The following is a 21658-nucleotide window of genomic DNA, read 5'->3' on the forward strand; positions in this document are numbered from 1 at the left end:
TTTTTATGACAAATTTATAACAGCTTTCATATTAGTTTGAAGATTTTTTTTTAAACCTTTATTGTATGTAATTGTTATTTATTGTAGTTCCTTTTTTATATGTTCGTTTGGGTGTGAAAATTTGAGCTCTGTCTTCAAAGTGTGTTACAGACAAAATATTTTTCTTTCCAATGGCATGGAGAGTCCACAAATATATTCTTATTACTAGTGGGAATTTAACTCCTGGCCACCAGGAGGAGGCAAAGAACACCCCAGCAAAGCTTTAAGTATCCCTCCCACTTCCCATAAACCCCCAGTCATTCTTTGCCTGTGTTCATCAGGAGGTGTGCGAAGATGGTGTCTGAAGAAAATGAATCCTTTAATGAGTAGTTTCCCTGCAAGCAAGGATTGGGACAATGCTGTGTCCATGTAATCCTCTTTAGTAAGGGTTATGGTGGCTATTAGCTGTTGGAGGTCGGTAAAGTAGTCCTTGCTTCTCCTCCAACAATTTATGCTAACCCCTATATAGAAAACCAGGGTTGGTTACTCTGGTTTTCTTTTTCCTCCAGGTCCCTGTCAGAAGTCGTCTGAATTTGTCAGACCTGGGAATCTATGCCTGCCCCACAGCTGCAGCTCCAAGGTAGGTGCTTTTTTTCCTTCTTATGTTTAGAAGGCGCAAGCACTTTGGGGGCTATTATCCTCTTAGCAAGAAGTAGAGGTATTATATGCCTACAATATCCTACGTATGGGATTGTGCACCACTTGAGTTCAAGCTGTATTTAGTAGGCTTGCTTTAAAACTCTGGTTTTAATACTTCCTTGGGGTTTTATAGCTCTTATATGGCTCTTACAATTACTAAGGTAGTGTTTACTTTTATTAATGGCGAAAGCGCTGATGTGTCGGTTTGGCGCCATCTGCCAGTCCTCCCTCAATTACTACAATTCAGCAAGGTAGTGTTTACTTTTAATGGCGGCAGCACTAATATTGGGTTTTTCGCCATCTACCCGTCCTCCCTCATATCTTGCTGCCGGTAACGTGGCAATCTCATTGCCTGCTAATAGCATAAGTCTCCTTTCTTAGGACACAAGATTAGAGAGGAAGGTTCTCCGGTAAATATATTGACACTATTTTTTCCTATTGAGGTCATGTATGAGTTGTTGGTGACATCATATTTTGTCCACTTTTATTTATCAATATAGTGATCTTAGGGCTCTAAGATGATTATTTAATCTCTCTCTTGTTGATATTTTATCTTATGCCCATGACATCTTGTATGGTACTAGGTCATATGTTTTCCTTAGTAATCTTAGGAATCTATTTGGACTGTAGTACTCTGAAGCTGCCTAGCAAGCGGATGGTTAGCAGTTCAAATGCTGCTATAGCTACTTCCACCTTGAATGTGTGTTTGCATTATTTCTTCTTATCTTATTTAGATAGAATTCCATGATATTTCTCATTCAAGAAGGTATTATGCCTGGGACTGTTGCATCTTGTCCTATTTCTTCTTCTTTTTTACACCATAACTTGCATTTCTCTTCCGAGAATAGTTTGTGCAATATATGTGATTTATCTAAGAGGGGGAAATATTAGATCTGAAATGCCTCAATAAATTTCTAATGTTGCGGCCTTCTATCCGTAGTCTTCAAGGGACATGTGGTTTAGTGATTAGCTCCATCTTTCCTGATTCACAGTTTGTGGGTTTGAACCCAAGTAAGCTCATGCTCCCTCATTTGGCATGTGCTTCTGATGGAGACCTTCCTTTCGGCCTGGCCATAGTTCCCTGAGTTTTTCTTCGGTTCTACAGCTCTTTTAGTGCACAGGTTCTATTGTGCTACTAATCAGAGGAAGCGTTTAAGCAGTGGCCAGGTCTCTAAGGATTGCGGTGGCGCCATGCCTGGATGATATCTTGCTTCTGGTGCCATCTTTTCTTTAACAATAGCCAGGTCTCATGGTAGCTCCTTGGACTTTATTCCTTTTTGCTCTTCTTCATCTGAGATATATATGTTATTCTTAGACTTTGGATCAGAGTCCTTTCGGACTCCTCTCAGTGGCTAGTCCTCAACATCCTGTTAAGAGACCATTACTATCCTGATGGCTTCCTTAGGATCATATGTACAAGGTTCTTGTCATTTGACCATTTTGGGAGATTGTGTCTTTTGATGTCAGCCTTTTCGGCTGGGGAGTTCTTTGGGGTCCTTTAAGTGGGATCCTGATCTTGGATGGAGTCCGTCCTCCCTATAAATTATTTATAATTGTAATCAATCTCAATGCTCTGATAGCATGGCTCATCTGAATCAGTCCGGTTTATCTGATTCCAAGCAGACAACGTCTCTTCTGTAGCTTATCTCTTCCCGCAGGGAGGAACGAGAAGTTACTTAGCGATGAAGGAGGAGTTTCACTTCTTCGGAGAGCCTTTCAATGGTTCAAGAAGGAAGGCAGAAGACTCAGTGACTGGAGGTCCCAGGATCAATTCTGGGTATGGGCATGTCCATATACATGTGTTTATATGTATATATTTACATACATATACATTGGGCCTATTTATCAAATGTCTGTCAGACCTGATCCGACAGTCGGATAAGGTCCGACAGACATCGCTGAATGCAGAGAGCAATATGCTCTCCGTATTCAGCATTGCACCAGCAGCTCTTGTGAGCTGCTGGTGCAACCGCCACCCCCTGCAGACTCATGCGCCAGCAGGGGGGTGTCAATCAACCCGATCGTACTTGATCGGGTTGAATTGTGGCGATCTCTGTCCGCCTCATCAGAGCAGGCGGACAGGGTTATGGAGCAGCGGTCTTTAGATTAGCCAGAAACACGGGCCCTCAAGATCCGTTCATAGCTTGATAAATGGGCCTCTTTATATTAAAGGTATATAAAATCCAAAATGTATCTTTATAATTCAGACATACAATAAAATGATATTCTGTGTTGAAGAGATACCTAGGTAGGCATCTGGAGCACTACATGGCAGGAAATAGTGCTGCCCTCTAGTGCTCTTGCACATGGATAACATTCTTGCAAAACTACTACCATATAGTGCTTCAGACACATGCAAGCTCTTGGGCTTACATCCCTGTTTTTTAACAAAAGAAACCAACAGAATTAAGAAAATTTGATCATAGAAATAAATTAGAAAGTTGTTTCAATTTAAATCATGAAAGAAAAATGTTGTGTTTCACGCAAGTGTTTACTGGTGGAAGGGGTTAAACCAGCACTCTGTATGCGTGTTACAGGCAGAAAGAGGGTTAATCACCTTTTCTGTGCGCTAGTGTTATTGATAGAAAGGGAGTTAAATCCCTTCTCTGAGTCAGTCCCTGGATTAAAGGGGGTTAAATGATTTATGTGTGTAGGTTACTGATAATAAAGTTATGCATTTAATAATGGTAATGGGGGTTACATTGCTGCTCTCTGTGTGTGTTACCTGTGGCAAGGGAGTTAAATTACTGTTCTGTGTATGTTACTGCCCTGTATGTGCGTACTCGATCAGGTTGAATTGTGGCGATCTCTGTCCGCCTCATCAGAGCAGGCGGACAGGGTTATGGAAGACTCTGAAGACTCGCCAGAAACACGGGCCATCAAGCTCCGTTCGGAGCTTGATAAATGGGCCTCCAAGTATATATATATTATAGTTCTTTCCATTCAAATTCCTTGCCATATACCTTTCAATGGGTGAAGCCTCTCTTCTGTCTATTTCCTAATATTCTTCTCCCAGGTGTGGACATTTTGGAAGCAGAGTACCTGAGCAGGAAGATTTTTCTCCAGCGGAGTGGGAATCATATCTCTCAGGTAGGGGGTTTCTGAAGTTGGACCTGATGGCCTCTGGTTTAAACGCCAAGCTTCCCAGATACGGATCAAGATCAGGGGATCCACAAGCAGTTCTGGTGGATGCTCTAGCGGTTCAATGGTATTTTCTAGACAAGGATTTTCTGAAGGTGTTATGGATAACCTGATCCAGGTGCGTAAGACAGTTCCTCGCAAAATTGATCTTAAGTTTTGGCGAACATATAATTTCTGTTGCGAATCTTGGGGGTTTTCTTGGTGTTAAGTGAGAGTTTCCAATTTTTTGTCTCTTCTCCAGGAGGGTCTGGAGAAGGGTTTCACAGTCAGTTCCTTATAAGGTCATATTTCTGCTCTTTCTGTTCTGCTTCTCAAGCATTTAACTGACTTACCAGATGTTCAGTCCTTTGTCCAGGCTCTGGTCAGCTCAGGCATGTGTTCAATCCTGTTGCTCCACCTAGGAACCTTCTCTCTGTTTTTCGGGTTCTGCAGCAGGCTCTATTTTTTATATTTTGCATTTTTTATGTTATTTTGTTGTCTTGGAAAGTTTTTATTAGCTTTCTTCTGCTCATAAAGTCTCTATGTGATCCGCATTATCTCATCCATGCAGTTAGGGCGGCTCTTTGTTCCAATTTGATTCCTTCCTAAGGTTGTTTTCGGTTTGCAATATCAATCACATATTGCCGTTCCTTTTTATGTCCCAATCCTTCTTCTCAGAAGGATCGTCTGTTACTCTATTGGATGTAGTGAGTGCTCTGAAATCCTATCTCCAAGCTACTAAGTATTTTATGTATTTTTTATAGTATTTGCTAGCAGACGTAATTGCTAGAAGACTACATCAACTTCTCTTTCCTTTTGGTTGAGGAGTGTCCTCAGTTGACTTATGAGTCAGCTGGACGACAGTCTCCTGAGAGGATTACAGCTCATTCATCTTGGGCTGTTTCTTCTTCCTGGGCCTTTAAAAACAAGGTTTTGGGGGAGCAAGCTCCTAAGGTTGTTTCGGATTGCAATATCAATAAGATATTGCCGTTCCTTTTTGTGTCCCAATCCTTCTTCTCAGAAGGATCGTCTGTTACTCTATTGGATGTAGTGAGTGCTCTGAAATCCTATCACCAAGCTACTAAGTATTTTATGTCTTTTTTATAGTATTTGCTAGCAGACGTAAGGGCTAGAAGACTACGTCAACTTCTCTTTCCTTTTGGTTGAGGAGTGTCCTCAGTTGACTTATGAGTCAGCTGGACAACAGTCTCCTGAGAGGATTACAACTCATTCATCTTGGGCTGTTTCTTCTTCCTGGGCCTTTAAAAACAAGGTTTCGGGGGAGCAAACTTGCAAGGCAACCTTTTGGTCCCCGTTATATACTTTTTCCAAATTTGTTAACATGATGTTTTTGACTCAGCTGAGGCTTCCTTTAGGAGAAATGTTCTTCAAGGGGTGGTGCCCTCAGTTTGGGTCCACCTGTCTTGTTTCTCCCTCTCCATTCTGTGTCCCCTAGCTTGGGTATTGGTTCCCACTAGTAATTAGAATGGATTTGTGGACTCTCCATGCCATTGGAAAAAAAACTAAATTTATGTTTACCTGATAAATTCTTTTCTTTCCTGGCATGGAGAGTACATGACCCACCCTTGTCTAAATTAAAGACAGCTTATTATTTTTGTTTCTTCTAGACTTCAGGCACCTCTATACCCTTTGTGTCCTCTACTCTTTCCATATTCCTTCGGCTGAATGGCTGGGGAAAGTGGGAGGGATACTTAAACTTTGCTGTGGTGTTATTTGCCTCCTCCTGGTGGCCAGGAGTTGAATTCCCACTAGAAATTAGAATGGATTCGTGGACTCTCCATGCCAGGAAAGAAAATAATTTATCATTTAAGCATAAATTTTGTTTTTATGCACATGGCTTCAATATATGTACTCTGTGAAAATGTCTTGTGCTATTTTATATTATTATTCTCTGTTTCTTTTTTTCCATTCATATCAGAAAATGCAAAAATATCAATACGTTTGGGAGTGTTATCTAACCCTTGGTATATATACGCTAATGAAAACGCTAAAAGAAAAATTGTACACATAAAATGACCATAATATCTGTCCACCATACATATTATCTTGTCTATGACTATAGGCTTAATATTTAGCCAGGTAGAAAATTCCATGTGTTATTAAATTCCTTTTTTTGTATATGTCACTATCATATCTGCTGGGGAACCTTGTTATTAAAAGTACTGTTTTTGTGATCTAGGAATTACACGTTTCAGTTTTCTAGCTTTCCCAAATTAAAATGTTAAGCAAAATCTCCTTTGGTTAAATCTTTATTAGATGTAGGTAACAAGCATAGTAGATGAGGTTGAAAGAAGACAGAAGTCCAACAAATTCAGTCTACACAGATCCTACTTGGTTTACAATAAAAAAGCTCTTATTGAGATTATATCAATATAATTAGAAAGCTTACCCTTTTAACACAAGCAATCATGCCCCTGGATTCTGTTTCTAGCCAGAAATGCATCTAAGCCATTTTTAACACTTTATGTAGGGATGACAACACGTAGTCGTCAATCACACTATCGCCTAGATTTGGAGTTCTGCGTTAGCCTTAAAAAGCAGCGTTAAGGGGTCCTAATGCTGCTTTTTAACGCCCGCTGGTATTATGAGTCAGGCAGGAAAGGGTCTACCGCTAACTTTGTTTCCGCGACTCGAGGCTACCGCAAATCCCCTTACGTCAATTGCGTATCCTATCTTTTCTATGGGATTTGTCTAACGCCGGTATTACGAGTCTTGGAAGAAGTGAGCGTTACAGGCTCTACCGCCAAGACTCCAATTGAGGCCCCCCCACATCACAAACACTATATTAAAAATTATTTAACCCCCTAATCTGCTGACCGGACATCGCCGCCACCTACATTATAGCTATGAACCCCTAATCTGCTGTCCCTAACATCGCCGACACCTACATTAAATTTATTAACCCCTAATCTGCCCCCCCAACGTCGCCGCCACCTAACTACACTTATTAACCCCTAATCTGCCGACTGGATGTCGCCGCCACTATAATAAATGTATTAACCCCTAAACCGCTGCGCTCCCGCCTCGCAAACACTATAATACATTTTATTAACCCCTAATCTGTCCTCCCTAACATCGCCGCCACCTACCTACACTTAATAACCCCTAATCTGCCGACCGGACGTCGCCGCCACTATAATAAATGAATTATCCCCTAAACTGCCGCACTCCCGCCTCGCAAACACTATAATACATTTTATTAACCCCTAATCTGCCCTCCCTAACATCGCCGCCACCTACCTACAATTATTAACCCCTAATCTGCCGCCCCCAACATCGCCGCTACTATAATAAAGTTATTAACCCCTAAACCTAACACCCCCCCTAATTTAAATATAATTTAAATAAATAAATAAATCATTAAATAAATGAATCCTATTTAAAACTAAATACTTACCTATAAAATAAACCCTAATATAGCTACAATATAACTATTAGTTACATTTAGCTAGAATTGACCTCGCATTCTATTGGCTCATCCAATCAGCCAATCGGATTGAACTTCAATCCGATTGGCTGATTAAATAAACCAATCAGATTTTTCCTACCTTAATTCCGATTGGCTGATAGAATCCTATCAGCCAATCGGAATTCGAGGGACGCCATCTTGGATGACGTCATTTAAAGGAACCTTCATTCGGACTTAGGACATCGGAAGAAGAGGATGGCTCCGCGTCGGCTGGATTCAAGATGGCTCCGCTCCAGTTGATTGATTGGATGAAGACATCTGCCGCTTGGAGGACCTCTTCTGCCCAGATCGGATGAAGACTTCTGCCGCTCCGGATGTCCATTTCTGGCCCATCGGTGGCCGGCTGGCTGAAGACGACTCAAGGTAGGGTGATCTTAAGGGGTATAGTGTTAGGCTTTTTTAAGGGGGGGTCGGGTGGGTTTACAGTAGGGGTGTGTGGGTGGTGGGTTGTAATGTTGGGGGGGGGATTGTATTTTTTTTTTACAGGTAAAAGAGCTGATTACTTTGGGACAATGCCCCGCAAAAAGCCCTTTTAAGGGCTGGTAAAAGAGCTGATTACTTTGTAATTTAGTTTAGGGTAGGGAATTTTATTATTTTGGGGGGCTTTTTTATTTTATTATGGGGCTTAGATTAGGTGTAATTAGATTAAAATTCTTGTAATATTTTTTATTTTTGTAATTTAGTGTTTTGTTTTTTTTGTATTATAGTTTAGTTTATTGAATTGTATTTGAGTTTAGATAATTGTAGGTAATTTATGTAATTAATTTATTGATAGTGTAGTGTTAGGTGTATTTGTAACTTAGGTTAGGATTTATTTTACAGGTAATTTTGAAATAATTTTAACTAGGCAGCTATTAAATAGTTATTAACTATTTAATAGCTATTATACCTAGTTAAAATAAATACACAGTTGCCTGTAAAATAAATATAAATCCTAAAATAGCTACAATGTAATTATTAGTTATATTGTAGCTATCTTATGGTTTATTTTATAGGTAAGTATTTAGTTTTAAATAGGATTAATTTATTTAATGATAGTAATTTTAGTTCGTTTTATTTAAATTATATTTAACTCAGGGGGGTTTTAGGGTTAGGGTTAGACTTAGGTTTAGGGGTTAATAACTTTATTATAGTAGCGGCGACATTGGGGTCGGGAGATTAGGGGTTAATAATTGTAGGTAGGTGGCGGCGATGTTAGGGAGGGCAGATTGGGGGTTAATACAATTTATTATAGTGTTTGCGAGGCGGGAGTGCGGCGGTTTAGGGGTTAATACATTTATTATAGTGGCGGATATTTCCGGTCGGCAGATTAGGGGTTAATATGTGTAGGTAGGTGGCGGCGACGTTGGGGGGGGGACAGATTAGGGGTTAATAAATATAATATAGGTGTCGGCGATGTTAGGGACAGCAGATTAGGGGTTCATAGCTATTATGTGGGATGCAGCGGTGTCCGGAGCGGCAGATTAGGGGTTAATAATATAATGAAGGTGTCAGCGATAGCGGGGGCGGCAGATTAGGGGTTAATAAGTGTAAGGTTAGGGGTGTTTAGACTCAGGGTTCATGTTAGGGTGTTAGGTGTAGACTTAGAAAGTGTTTCCCCATAGGAAACAATGGGGATGCGTTAGGAGCTGAACGCTGCTTTTTTGCAGGTGTAAGGTTTTTTTTCAGCCAGCTCAGCCCCATTGTTTCCTATGGGGAAATCGTGCACGAGCACGTTTTTCCAGCTTACCGCTACCGTAAGCAACGCTGGTATTGAGGGTTGAAGTGGAGCTAAATTTGGTTCAACGCTCACTTTTCTGAGGCTAATGCAGCCATTCAGACAACTCGTAATACCAGCGTTGGCTTAAGGGTGCGCTGGAAAAAAAAAGGAGTGTTAGCACCGCAGGTCTTTACCGACAAAACTCCAAATCTAGACGTATGTCTTTAGTAGGGATGGCAACCACTTTGTCATCCGGTGGGAGGGGGGGTGCGCGCTTTTAGATCTCATCGTGCCCCCATACACTTACACTACATATGAGGTAGCCATGTGGCTGGCATCGCCTAGGGAATCCTGGGATGCTGGTGACATTACCAACCCGTAGACCCAGAAATATAGGCAACAGCTAGGAGCTTAAGTCCTTCGCTACTGGGGTTTTTAGAAAAAAACTCGCCCAAATTACCAGAGAATTTTTAGCATCTTTGCTATCACTAGATTTAAACAGAAACAGAGCCTTGTTTTTTAATTTACCTATCAAAACTATATTGACTAGATTATAAGTGGCACGCTAATGTTAGCCAGCATGATATTGGAATATATATTATTAGTGCAACTGAAGTCCTCATGTAAAGGGTTAGGGCTAAATTAAAAATTTTTATACTTGTATATTTACTATGTGATATAAATTATTTAAAAAAAACAAACTATTTAAGGCAAAAAGTAATTCAGCTTTATAGATCTTCATTGGATTACTTTAGATCAAATGTGTATTTATTAAAGTGTATTTATTAAATCTAACATGCAAGAGGCAATAATATATCTTGCCAAATGTTATCTTAACAGTTGGACAAAACTTTAATTTGTTAGATTTATGTTAGAGCTGGTGTTTCTCTGTTAGATCTAACATTAGTTTTACAAGACTTGTACTGTTCTTTGTTGACTTTTTGTCTATACAAAAAGTCCCCATGCTGTTACACAGGACAGTCTATCTCACTGCAAACAACAAAGTCATTCTTCCTCTTCATCAACACTGAAAAATAACAAATAAAACAGATTGTTAGCTCTGACTGTACATTAATAAGCAAAGTTACACAGATAGGCACAAATCCTTACGCACAATAAATGCCCAGTTCCTACATGCCACCATTACAAGTAATAATAACTTTCCATTGAATGACACCAAATGATTCTTGATGCCACACCCTGAATGTTGAATCCAACATTAAAAAAATCTAAAATAAATCTTAACAATTTATAGTTTTGCCCAACTCCACCCCAACAAACAATTGTTAAGATAATATTTGGTAAGATAGAAGTTATTATTGCTTCTTTCATGATAGATCCAATGAAATACACACTTGATCTAATCTATTCTAATGAAAAGCTATTAAACTGAATGGATTTTTTTTCTCAAAATGGTGTTTGGTGAGAAAGTCCCACATGACATATCTTATATCTTATCAATTATGTTAGAGCTAACAAAATATTGGATCGGATTATTGGAAAAGTCACCTACACAATGCATGGACAACATCAAACTTAGTAATCATGATCCAACCGACCACCATAAGTTATCAACTACATTTTGACAACAAAATGGGCACATTTGACTGAGGATACACGTATTAGCTAAACGATAATGATATCAGCCACCAATGTGTGCATTCCCAGACCAGAAAAACAAGATGGATCTCCCCATGTCAACAACAGTGACAGGTCTTTTTGAAGAAGATTGAATTGTGTCAAATAAAAAATAAACATTCTGAAGACGTCATCACCCTCAATTAAATGTAAAAAGACAAAGAAAACCTATCTTCAAGGTATTAACAGTTGCTACATGAAGAGAGAGAAGAGGCTGAAAGGAGGGAATGCGGGACCAGCAAATTGAAGATGAGTGGATTGATCAGTTGGTGAGAGCAGCTGGGCAGCAAGATGAGCAGTGCATTTTTCCTTGCATCAGTTTTCAGTCATTAATGATGCAAGATTGATGCATGGGGAAATAAATATTTAATATTGTCGTTCAAGTGTGGCTGTGTTTGACTAAAAAAGACTGAGATATTTTAGTTTGGAATCAAGACCTATATAATATTTTGTCTAATGTTTTGTCATAGGGGGCTAGCATACATAGGGGTCAATTTATCAAGCTCTGTATAAAGGCTCACCGGAAACAGAAGTTATGAAGCAGCAGTCTAAAGACCGCTGCTCCATAACTTGTCTGCCTGCTCTGAGGCGGCAGACAGAAATCAACTCGATCACATACAATCGGGTTGATTGACAAACCCTGCTAGCGGCCGATTGGCAGCGAATCTGCAGGGGGCAGCATTGCACCATGAAATGATAAATGCCAACAGTGTATGCTGTCAGAATTTAACGATGTGCAGCGGACATGATACGCTACATTGTATCATGTCTGCTCGCACATTAAAGGGCCACTAAACCTTAAAAATAATGTTATATAATTCTGCACATAGCGCAGAATTATATAACATTATATTAGCGCAAACATTATAAAACATAATTTCCCCTTTGAATTTTTATAAAAAAAGGCTGTTTTACAGACCCGCTCTCTGTGATCTTCTGAGCGGGTCTGTTTTTTTCAAACAGCGCATCGGGCCAGCTGTATAGTCACAGCCCGGCCCGACTGCGCCATAGCACTAAGTGCAGCTCGCTCCTGCTGTTTGACAGAGCAGGAGCGAGCTGCACTTAGTGCTATGGCGTGGTCGGGCCGGGCTGGGACTATACAGCTGGCCCGATGCGCTGTTTGAAAAAAACAGACCCGCTCAGAAGATCACAGAGAGCGGGTCTGTAAAACAGCCTTTTTTTATAAAAATTCAAAGGGGAAATTATGTTTTATAATGTTTGCGCTAATATAATGTTATATAATTCTGCACTATGTGCAGAATTATATAACATTATTTTTAAGGTTTACTGTTTTTTAATAAATTTACCCCATAGAGGCTTCCACAATCTGATTATTAATACCACATTTGCATGTTATATCTAAAGTAAAAAAAAACACTTGATCTAAGCTGATCTAAGAAGGGTCTATTAACCTGAGAATTTTTTTGTCTAAAATTCTTGTGTGGGGGCTATTCCCCTCATTACATACTTAATATATCTGTAATTATGTTAATAATGTAACAGAACCATTGACTGATCATGTCTAATCTAATAAATAGCTATCAAATTATCTAATTTCTTGTCCGATTTTTTGTTAAGGGGGGACTTATGTCAGGTTAGGCCCCCCACCAAATATTTGTTAATACCAACTTTTATTTGTTAGATCTAATGAAACCAACAATAGATCTAACCTGATTTAACAAAAATCTAACCAACTGAATAAGGTTGTGTTCAAAATTATGATTTGGGGAGCTATCCCAGCGGATGTTGCTTTGAATATACCTTTTCTAACCTTAGCCTTTTTACTTTCAGTGATGTTGCCCTGACAGTGGCTTCTTTATCATTCAACCAATGGTTCACAAAACTTCATTGCAAAGACTTTAAACTGGTGAGTGCAAAGTAATCTGACAGGTGTGGGGGGAAAAAAACAATGTTTGTAGGTTGTACAAAAGTTGTTGAATGATTTGTTATTAACATTGAGAACTGTCATTTTAAAATATAGGTTTTAAATGAATCCTTTACTATACTTCATATTTAATATTTGAATCAACACATCTGAAAATTATAGTGAAATTACTCTTATATATGCATTGATATGGGATTGTATTTCATTTTGTCATCAGTGTATTGAGAATTCATTTTGTGTAACTAAGTATAGATGTTTTAATACTTATTTTTTTCTGAAGGGTTCTAATACTCCATTTAAAACAATTAGTTATCTTTGATTTGAGGAAAAAAGATTAATAACAAAATTAGTAATGCTGGAATAATATAATTATTGACAATACCATCTTAGATCTTGCAGAGTTGCTTCCTATGCAGCAGACAGTAAACAAAGAGACTCTTCAGCATGCACTGGTGCTTTTAGGCTTGGGAGTGATGTGTAGAGTGGGTGGGATTGCCCTACATGTCACTACATTGATGAATACAGCCATTGAGGGGGTTGAGGAACACTTGATGATTGACAGGAGATCATTTATCAAATATTACAAAATGTAAGTAATTTAATTGAAAAAAAAATAATGATGCGGTTTGTTACGTTATAGGGGCCGATTTATCAAGGGCCCAAAGGATCCTCATGCTCCTGTTTCCTTAACTGGCCTGCTGCCTCGGAGGCTGCGGACATCAATCCGCCAGATCCTATATGATTGGTTTGATTGACACCCCCTGCTAGCGATTGGCCGCCAATCTGCGGGGGGCGGCATTGCACAAGCAGTTCACCAGAACTGCTTGTGCAATGATAAATGCCAACAGCGTATGCTGTCGTCATTCAGCGATGTCTGTCGGACATGATACGCTACAGCGTATCATGTAGGACAGACAATGATAAATCGGCCCCATAGTATTATCTGTCTTTGGGGGTATTTTACTAATGATAGAGTTTACCATCACTTTCAATGATTCGAATCAGCCAATAGAATGAGAGCTGCTTAAATCCTATTGGCTGATTTGAACAGCCAATAGGATTTTAGCAGCTCTAATTCCTATTGACTGAATCAAATTTTTCAGCCAATAGGAATACAAGGGACGCAATCTTGAATCGCGTACCTTGCATTGAAGATTCAGTGTACGTCGGCGACCGTATGAAGAGGATGCTCCGCACCGAATGTCTTCAGGATGGACCCGCTCCGCCCTGCCGGGATCAAGATAGAAGATGCTGCCTGTATTTAGATTGAAGAGGCCGTCTGGATGAAGACTTCTCGCCGCTTGGATGTGGAGTTTGCCGCCGGGATGAAGATCGTTCAAGCTGGCTTTCAAAAACTTTAAGTGGATCTTCGGGGGTTAGTGATAGTTTTTTTTAAGGTTTTTTTGGGTGGTTTTTTTTTTAGATTAGGGTTTGTGCATGTAAAAGAGCTAAATTCCCTTTTAAGGGCAATGCCGATCCCAATGCCCTTTTCAGGGCAAAGGTTAGCTTAGGTTTTTAGATAGTTTTTTTTATTTTGTGGGTTTGGGAGGTGGGGGGATTGTAATGTTAGTGGGTCTTTGTATTTTTTTTTTTCAGGTAAAAGAGCTGTTTAACTTTTTAACTTAGGGCAATGCCCTACAAATGGCCCTTTTAAGGGTCATTGGTAGTTTATTATAGATCTGGTTTTTTATTTTGGGGTGTTTTTTTTTTTTAGATTGGGTATTAGAATAGTCATTTTTATTATTTTTAATAATTTGTTTTTGTTATTTTGTGTAATGTTTTTTTTTTTTTTCATTTTGGGGTGGGTTTTTATTTTTAGATTAGGGCTTTGGCAGCAAAAGAGCTAAATGCCCTTTAAAAGGCAATACCCATACAAATGTCCTTTGCAGGGCAATGGGGTAGATTAGGTTTTACTTTATTTTTATTTTGTGGGTTTGGGGGCTGCAGGTTTGTATACTGTTAGGGGGTGTTTGTTTGTTTTTTGTAGCAAAAGAGCTGTTAACTTTAGGGCAATGACCTACAAAAGGCCCTTTTAAGGGCCCTTGGTAGTTTGGGGGTGGGGGTTTGTATAGTGTTAGGGGGGTGTTTTATTTTCTTTTGTAGCAAAAGAGCTGTTTAACTTAGGGCAATGCCCTACAAAAGGCCCTTTTAAGGGCCTCCAAAGGGCCCTTTTAAGGGCCCTTGGTAGTGGCGGAATAGGGGTTAATACCTTTAGTATAGTGGCAGCATTATCGGGAGCAGCAGATTAGGGGTTAATGGTTTTATTTAGGTGGCAGTGATATCGGAGGGTGGCAGATTAGCGGTTAATAACATTATGTAGGTCCCGGCGATGTTGGGGGCGGCAGATTAGGGGTGTTTAGACTCTGGGTTTATGTTAGGGTGTTAGGTTTAAATGTAACTTTTCTTTTCCCCATAGATTTCAATGGGTCTGCGTTACGGAGCTTTTCTTTCCGCGATCGCAGGTGTTAGACTTTTTTCAGACTCCTTCTCCCCATTTATGTCTATGTGGAAAGTGTGCATGAGCACGTCAAAACAGCGCTTGTTTTGTGTGCGGTATGGAGCTTAAAAGGTTTTGAAAAATTTGTAATGGCTGCGCTATAGGGGATTAAATAACGCAACTTTTCTTGGGTTTGTTAATTTCCCTATAGCGCGCATAACTCGTAATCTAGGTGTGTATTAGTTATCGCTAAACATAATAAATTATCTTGTAGGTTGAGCTATGCCTATCTAACTTGCTGTATTCATTTTAGTGACTGATAACCCTCTTTCAATTGTTTTAAATATCTGTGTTCATGTTTGATTCTCCTCAATAAAAATCACTTAAAGGGATATGAAACCCAAGAGCATGCAATTTTAAACAACTTTCTAATTTACGTCTTGGTTCTCTTGGTATCTTTGTTGGGACGTAAGCTTATGAGCTGGCCCATATTTGGAGCACTATATGGCAGCAGTTTTGCAACAATGTTATCCATTTGCAAGAACACTAGAGGGCAGCACTATTTCCTGCCATGTAGTGCTCCAGATGCCTACCTAGGTATTTCTTCAACACATAATATCATGGGAACGAAGAAAATTTGATTATAGAAGTAAATTGAAAACTTTTTTTAAATGGTATGCTGTCTGAATTACAAAAGAAATTTTTTGGGTTTCAAATCCCTTTAAAAAAAAAATGAGTATATAGATTTTTTTTTCGTTAAATAATACTAGCCATTTTATATATATATATATATATAGGTGCTTACTGTCTCTTTAACTGGAAATTGAGTATGTTTTTCAGTTTAGTTGTTTTTTCAATCACATTTACAATTATTAAAGGGACACTGAACCCAAATTTTTTCTTTCGTGATTCAGATAGAGCAGTAATTTTAAAGGACAGTATACACTCATTTTCATATAACTGCATGTAATAGACACTGCTATAAAGAACAAGATGCCCTGATACTGATATAAAAATCCAGTATAAAATGGTTTAAAGACGTACTTAGAAACTCTCAGTTTAGCTATGTTGAAAAGGTAGCTGGAAAGCCCACTGCAGGTGGGAAATAAGACACTCCCCCCCTCCCCCCTTCTTTTGCATATGAAAAGACCCTTTACACAAACAGGAGCAAGCTGGAGAAGGTAGCTGACGGTATTGATATAAAACTTTGGGGCTCGGTTAGGAGTCTGAAAATCAGAGCAATGTTATTTAAAAATAAGCTAAACTATACTTTTTTAAAAAAATCAAACTTTATGGTCTATATAAATAGATCATCTACAAAACATTTATGCAAAGAAAAAATGAGTGTATAATGTCCCTTTAAGCAACTTTCTAATTTACTCCCATTATCAAATTTTCTTCAGTCTCTTTGTATCTTTATTTGAAATGCAAGAATGTAAGTTTAGATGCCGGCCCATTTTTGGTGAACAACCTGGGTTGTTCTTGCTGATTGGTGGATACATTTATCAACCAATAAAAAAGTGCTGTCCAGAGTTCTGAACCAAAAAAGAAGCTTAGATGCCTTCTTTTTCAAATAAAGATAGCAAGTGAATGAAGAAAAATTGATAATAGGAGTAAATTAGAAAGTTGCTTAAAATTGCATACTCTATTTGAATCACAAAAGAAAAAATTTGGGTTCAATGTCCCTTTAAGTATTTCTTTCACAGTTTCCGCATGTTTCATTTAATGCATTACACAGAATTGTTTCCAGCACATCATTCAAACTTGCTCAGTGTATTTTCTCTCTTTATTCTGTATTTAGAGACTTGAGATTACAGAGCAAATTTTATACATGATCAGCCGGTCTTTAAAATTAGAGGAACTTGTGCTGGAAAACTGTGGTCTAAAATGGTGAGAAAAAGAAAAATTTAAATAAATGACATAAAATCTTTTGTTTATATTTGTAAATGTGTTCTTATAATGACAAGGTTAATTTTTGTTGATTTTTCTTTCTCTTGACAGTGACTTTGCCATCAGGATGGCTCAGGCTTTAGATACCAATTCTGGGTCTGTCTTACACACTATAAACCTATCTGGGAACCAAGTGGAAGACCGAGGTAATTTCATGTTACCTTAATGTCTTTGGTTCATTTATCTATTTCTAAATTCTGGCAAAAGTAAAACAAAAAGCCATAGGGGTTGATTTAATAATGGTCGAGCGGACATGATTCGCTGCAGCGAATCATATCCCGCTAAATGCCGACAGCAATCGACCGCTAGCAGGGGCCATCAATCTTCCCAACCAGTAACGATGGGGCTTTGATGCAGCATCCAATGCTTAATAAATCGACCCAATAGAGTCTACCAAATATCCTTTCTTAAGACATTATCATATTCAATGTTTTTCTGTGCAGTATCTGAAAGAAAGTATTTATTTTTTTTAAAGTACAGGTACAAATCCCCAAATCTAGAATTTTAAAATAAGGAAATATTCTGAAATCCAGAATTTTTAATTAACATATATTATTATTTTTTTAAATATAATTATTAAAAAAATTCCATTTCCCCCCACCAGTAAGTCACAATCTTCTCTGCTTGTTTTTGTTGTTTGTTGTTTTATTTTATAAATGCAAATAGTAGTGCATATTAATTTAAAACAACAACCTTATCTTTCTACCAGGAATTAAAAATTGTATTTGTGCACATAATTTCTGCTGGAATTTTATTCCAAATATCCCTTTATATAATGTAACTTCATATCTTATGGAAAAGCAAATGGAGATATCATATTGTAGGGGGAGTTGGAGTAGCTATTATAAATATTTTGTTAAATTCTTGTTATTGAGAGACAAGACAATGAAATAAAAGTTACAAAGTACAATAAAAATAATAATGTTTTCAGATTCAAAAGGGTCATACTCAGATCACTCGTGATACGCAGATCACATTATGGGCTAGATTACAAGTGGAGCTCTAAATTATTGCACTCCTGCAAATGGGCAAATTTGCCAGTTTGCTGGCGCACAATAATTAACCAGCAATTACAAGTGGCTGGTTATTGCTACCGCACTCCGGAAATTAACCAGAGATCAGATCTCTGCTTAATTTTCTAAAAGTGCTCCAAATGCCCTCAAAATATAGGGCATTGTAGTTTTTTATTTAAAAAAAATCTAGCATTTTTTTTAAATACAAGAAAACTGTACTAGACTGTTTTGGGGCTTTAAAGTTGGTGGGAGTGGAATGTTAGAAAAAAAACGGCACTGAAAAGTGCCTTTACATTGCGGTCTATGGAAACTGCCCCCCCCATGAACCGCAATGTAAATATATATGTATATGAATATATACAGATATATTTATGTGTTAATATGTGTATATAAACATATTAAGACATAAATATATGTATATATTCATATACATATATATTTAAAAATGCTGCGCTACTTACTGTGCAAGGTTCTGATGCCATTTTCAAAATGTGCCCCAATTGCCCCCAAATTGTAGAGTAGTATTCTTTATTAAAAAATAAAAATAGTAGCATCTTTATTTTTTAATAAAATTACTGCACTAGGCAGTATTTGGGGGCTAAAGTTGGTGGGAGTAGGTGGTAGGAAAACGGCACTGAAAATTGCCTTTACATTGCGGTCTTTGGGAACTGTGTGTTCCCTGTAAATATATATGTATATGCTTATATACATATATATTTATGTATGAATATGTGTATATACACATATTAACACATAAATAAATATATATGTATATATTTATATATATATATTTATATATATATATATTTATATTTGCTGCCCATCACTGCATGACTTACCGCCTTCGCTGCGCTAGTTCTGATGCTGTGTCTCACGGCATGAGAACGAGGCTCACATTGGAGCCTATGGAAGCGCTGCACTGGTATTACTATGTTGAGTGCAAATATCGATTTTGTGGAAGTGATATTTTACACTCAACTTGTAATCTAGCCCTGTATAAGTTACAACCATAAAGGATATAACTGAAAAAATCTAATTGTACATCATAAGCAAGAGGAGAGAAATTTAATAAGGGAGATTATATTCTACTTCAAAAAGTAAGAGACTATAGCACTCTTTGTCCACCAAATATTTGTATTTATTTATTATAAAATATATAAATATATAGGAAAAAAGGGGACAAACTCCATAGACTAGGACAAACAAATACTGTACATGTATACAATACAAATATAAAACATTGGAAACTCATTACTAAGAGCATGTATGCATAGAGCAGGGCTTGACAAACCCAGGGCTCCACTGGCCACTGGCTCCTAGAATTCTACCCCTGGCTCCTAAATGTTTGTGTTATTATCTATATAGCTATATACAAATACCACTGTCTGGTTTCTAAAAGTATGTGTGGCTCCTAAATATTGTCACTGGTTTCTAATTTTTGAACAGATATATTGAGCACTATCATAGAAGATTGTGCTAGCACAGAAAAAGTAAGATGCCCCTCCTTAAAGTTGGTTACACCCCAGCCAACAAACAGATCCCACTAAAATTATAAGTGGGTAATGTCTGAGCGGTGCAATATAGGGATCTATGCTAATTTAAGGTTAAACAGACAGTGTACAGGAAAATTGTTTCCCTTAATGTGTTTCCACATACCAGCTGCAGATTATAGAATGTATGAGAAATTGCTTCTTTAGGTTTAATTTTGTATATGGAATAGCTGATTTTGTTCTTTTAAGCCACAACCCTTTAAAATGGGTGAGCTTGTATGGAAATCAGTTCTCCTTATTTTATCACTTTCTGAACACATACATGCCTTCTTGTATTATCTCTGTCTGTGGGCCTGATATACAAAAGCTCTCCGCACAGGCGTGATGTTCTAAGACATCTTGTTAGTATGGAAGGGTCCCTCAGAAAACAAAAAGTTTACGAAGCACTCAGCCATCATAGTGTCTATATAGATTATTATTATTCTAAAGGAATAGTTCTTTGACAACCATGTCTGATTTTGCTCCTGTACCTTCCAAGGCCACAGCAAGATCTGCCCAGGCTGCAAACTGCAGCACTAGCTTGGAGTCTCTTATGCGGGAACAATGGAGCCTCTCGGACTGCAGGAGATCTTCCAGTGGCAAGACAGATGTTGGAACACTCTGAATGCAAATTAACCAAGCTTGCTTAAGGGAGGCGTGTCTTCTTCAAAACACAGCCGATGCGCATTTCACCTCCAATTATCATGTCATGCAGCTTCTTTCAGCCTGGAAGATAGTACTTAATTTATTGGGCACAAAGAGAACACAAGGCACTAAGAATGGGTTGAAACAGCTGCACCACTTTTATGAATTTACATTTATATACACATATAGAGCTTTGTTGACTAATTGGTACGGTGGGGCATTTTTATCAAGCTCCGTATGGAGCTTGATACCCCTTGGTAACTGCTGGTGCAATGATAAATGCTGACAGCGTATGCTATCGGGATTTATCGATGTGCGGCGGACATGATACGCTACTTCGTATCATGTCCGCTTGCATATTAATAAATATGCCCCAGAATGTTGACATTGCCAGGATATTGTTAAAGCAGACTTAACGTATATATATATTTGCTTTTCTCTTAGGAATAATTGCATTCAGTCGACACTTTGAAAAGCATCATAAAGGAATTAAATATCTCAACTTTTCCAAAACATCAATCACATCAAAAGGTAACAATTTACACTGGTCCAATAACCTAATGAAATGTATTGGCTAATCTTGATAATGTATTCTTTAATTAAAATGTAATAATGTTTAACATATATTTAACAGATTTCAGATTATGTTATTATATGTATAACATATCCACCTGCAAACAGAAGACAACTTTAGGGACTTCAAATTTCCTGTATAATTTTTTTTTTATCCTGTATAAAAATAGATTGAGCCAATATTTTGACCTTGGCATAATCCACAAGATACTTTTTCCTTTTAATTATTGTCTGCTGATCTGTTCTCTTTCGCAACACTTATTACAACATTAATGTTGAAGAAATTGTGTCTAAGGTGTTTATAAAACTCCCTCTCATTCTAGGAAATCCTAAATGTTTGTGACACAAAGAATGCAAACACATTTCCTCTTCACTATATGAACTGCTTTCTGGAAGTAAGGCTTTTGGCTAACCAGTAACGTAAAAGTTTCATAGTCTGAGCTATATTATTATCTTTTTAATTGCTAGGAAATAATTGTGTTTTAAATTAACTAAGCATGCATATAAGCATAAACATTAAAAAAACTAAAAAAAACTCACAGGAAGAGACCAAAATGTTTTCCAAGAGGTCAAGGCTTTTAAAACAGCCCACAAATCATGTGAAAATCTATTCAAAAAGTGTTTTCGGATGTACTGCAACAGAATCAGATTACTTGGTGTAAAGTATTAGCCAAAATTAGATGTTGCAAATTGATTTTGAAACCACACAAATGGGTATTCTAAATGAATTCTTATAGATTAAATTTCCTCAATTTTGAGAATCCCCTAAACACCCAGACAAGACAACTTGCATGGCTCTTAGATTGCGTAAGACTCCAATATCTAATAAAACTATTTTCTTATACTTCTTTTTAAATCACAAGCTGATCTCTGGCTCTTAAAAAAAAATATGTTCTCACAAATATTCAGTCTCATACTGAAAATATGAGAAGGGGGCTGTGGACTATAGTTATAGGCTCTCACTGTGTTCACATTTTATGTACAACTATATACAGTGCTAA

The 21658-nt window shown here is 37.8% G+C and overlaps 1 protein-coding gene across 1 annotated transcript in view; it reads left to right on the forward strand.

Annotated features, from left to right (window-relative positions):
- The window catches only part of LOC128661452 (capping protein, Arp2/3 and myosin-I linker protein 3-like), a 204788-nt gene that overhangs the window by 120270 nt on the left and 62860 nt on the right, over positions 1-21658 (forward strand). The window contains exons 11-14 of the mRNA XM_053715706.1: positions 12417-12492; positions 16749-16837; positions 16949-17043; positions 20529-20615. Coding sequence (XP_053571681.1) covers positions 12417-12492; positions 16749-16837; positions 16949-17043; positions 20529-20615 — 347 coding nt within the window. The remainder of the gene's footprint in view (positions 1-12416; positions 12493-16748; positions 16838-16948; positions 17044-20528; positions 20616-21658) is intronic.

This window comes from Bombina bombina, chromosome 1 (assembly GCF_027579735.1).
Source record: "Bombina bombina isolate aBomBom1 chromosome 1, aBomBom1.pri, whole genome shotgun sequence".
Lineage (NCBI taxonomy): Eukaryota > Metazoa > Chordata > Amphibia > Anura > Bombinatoridae > Bombina > Bombina bombina.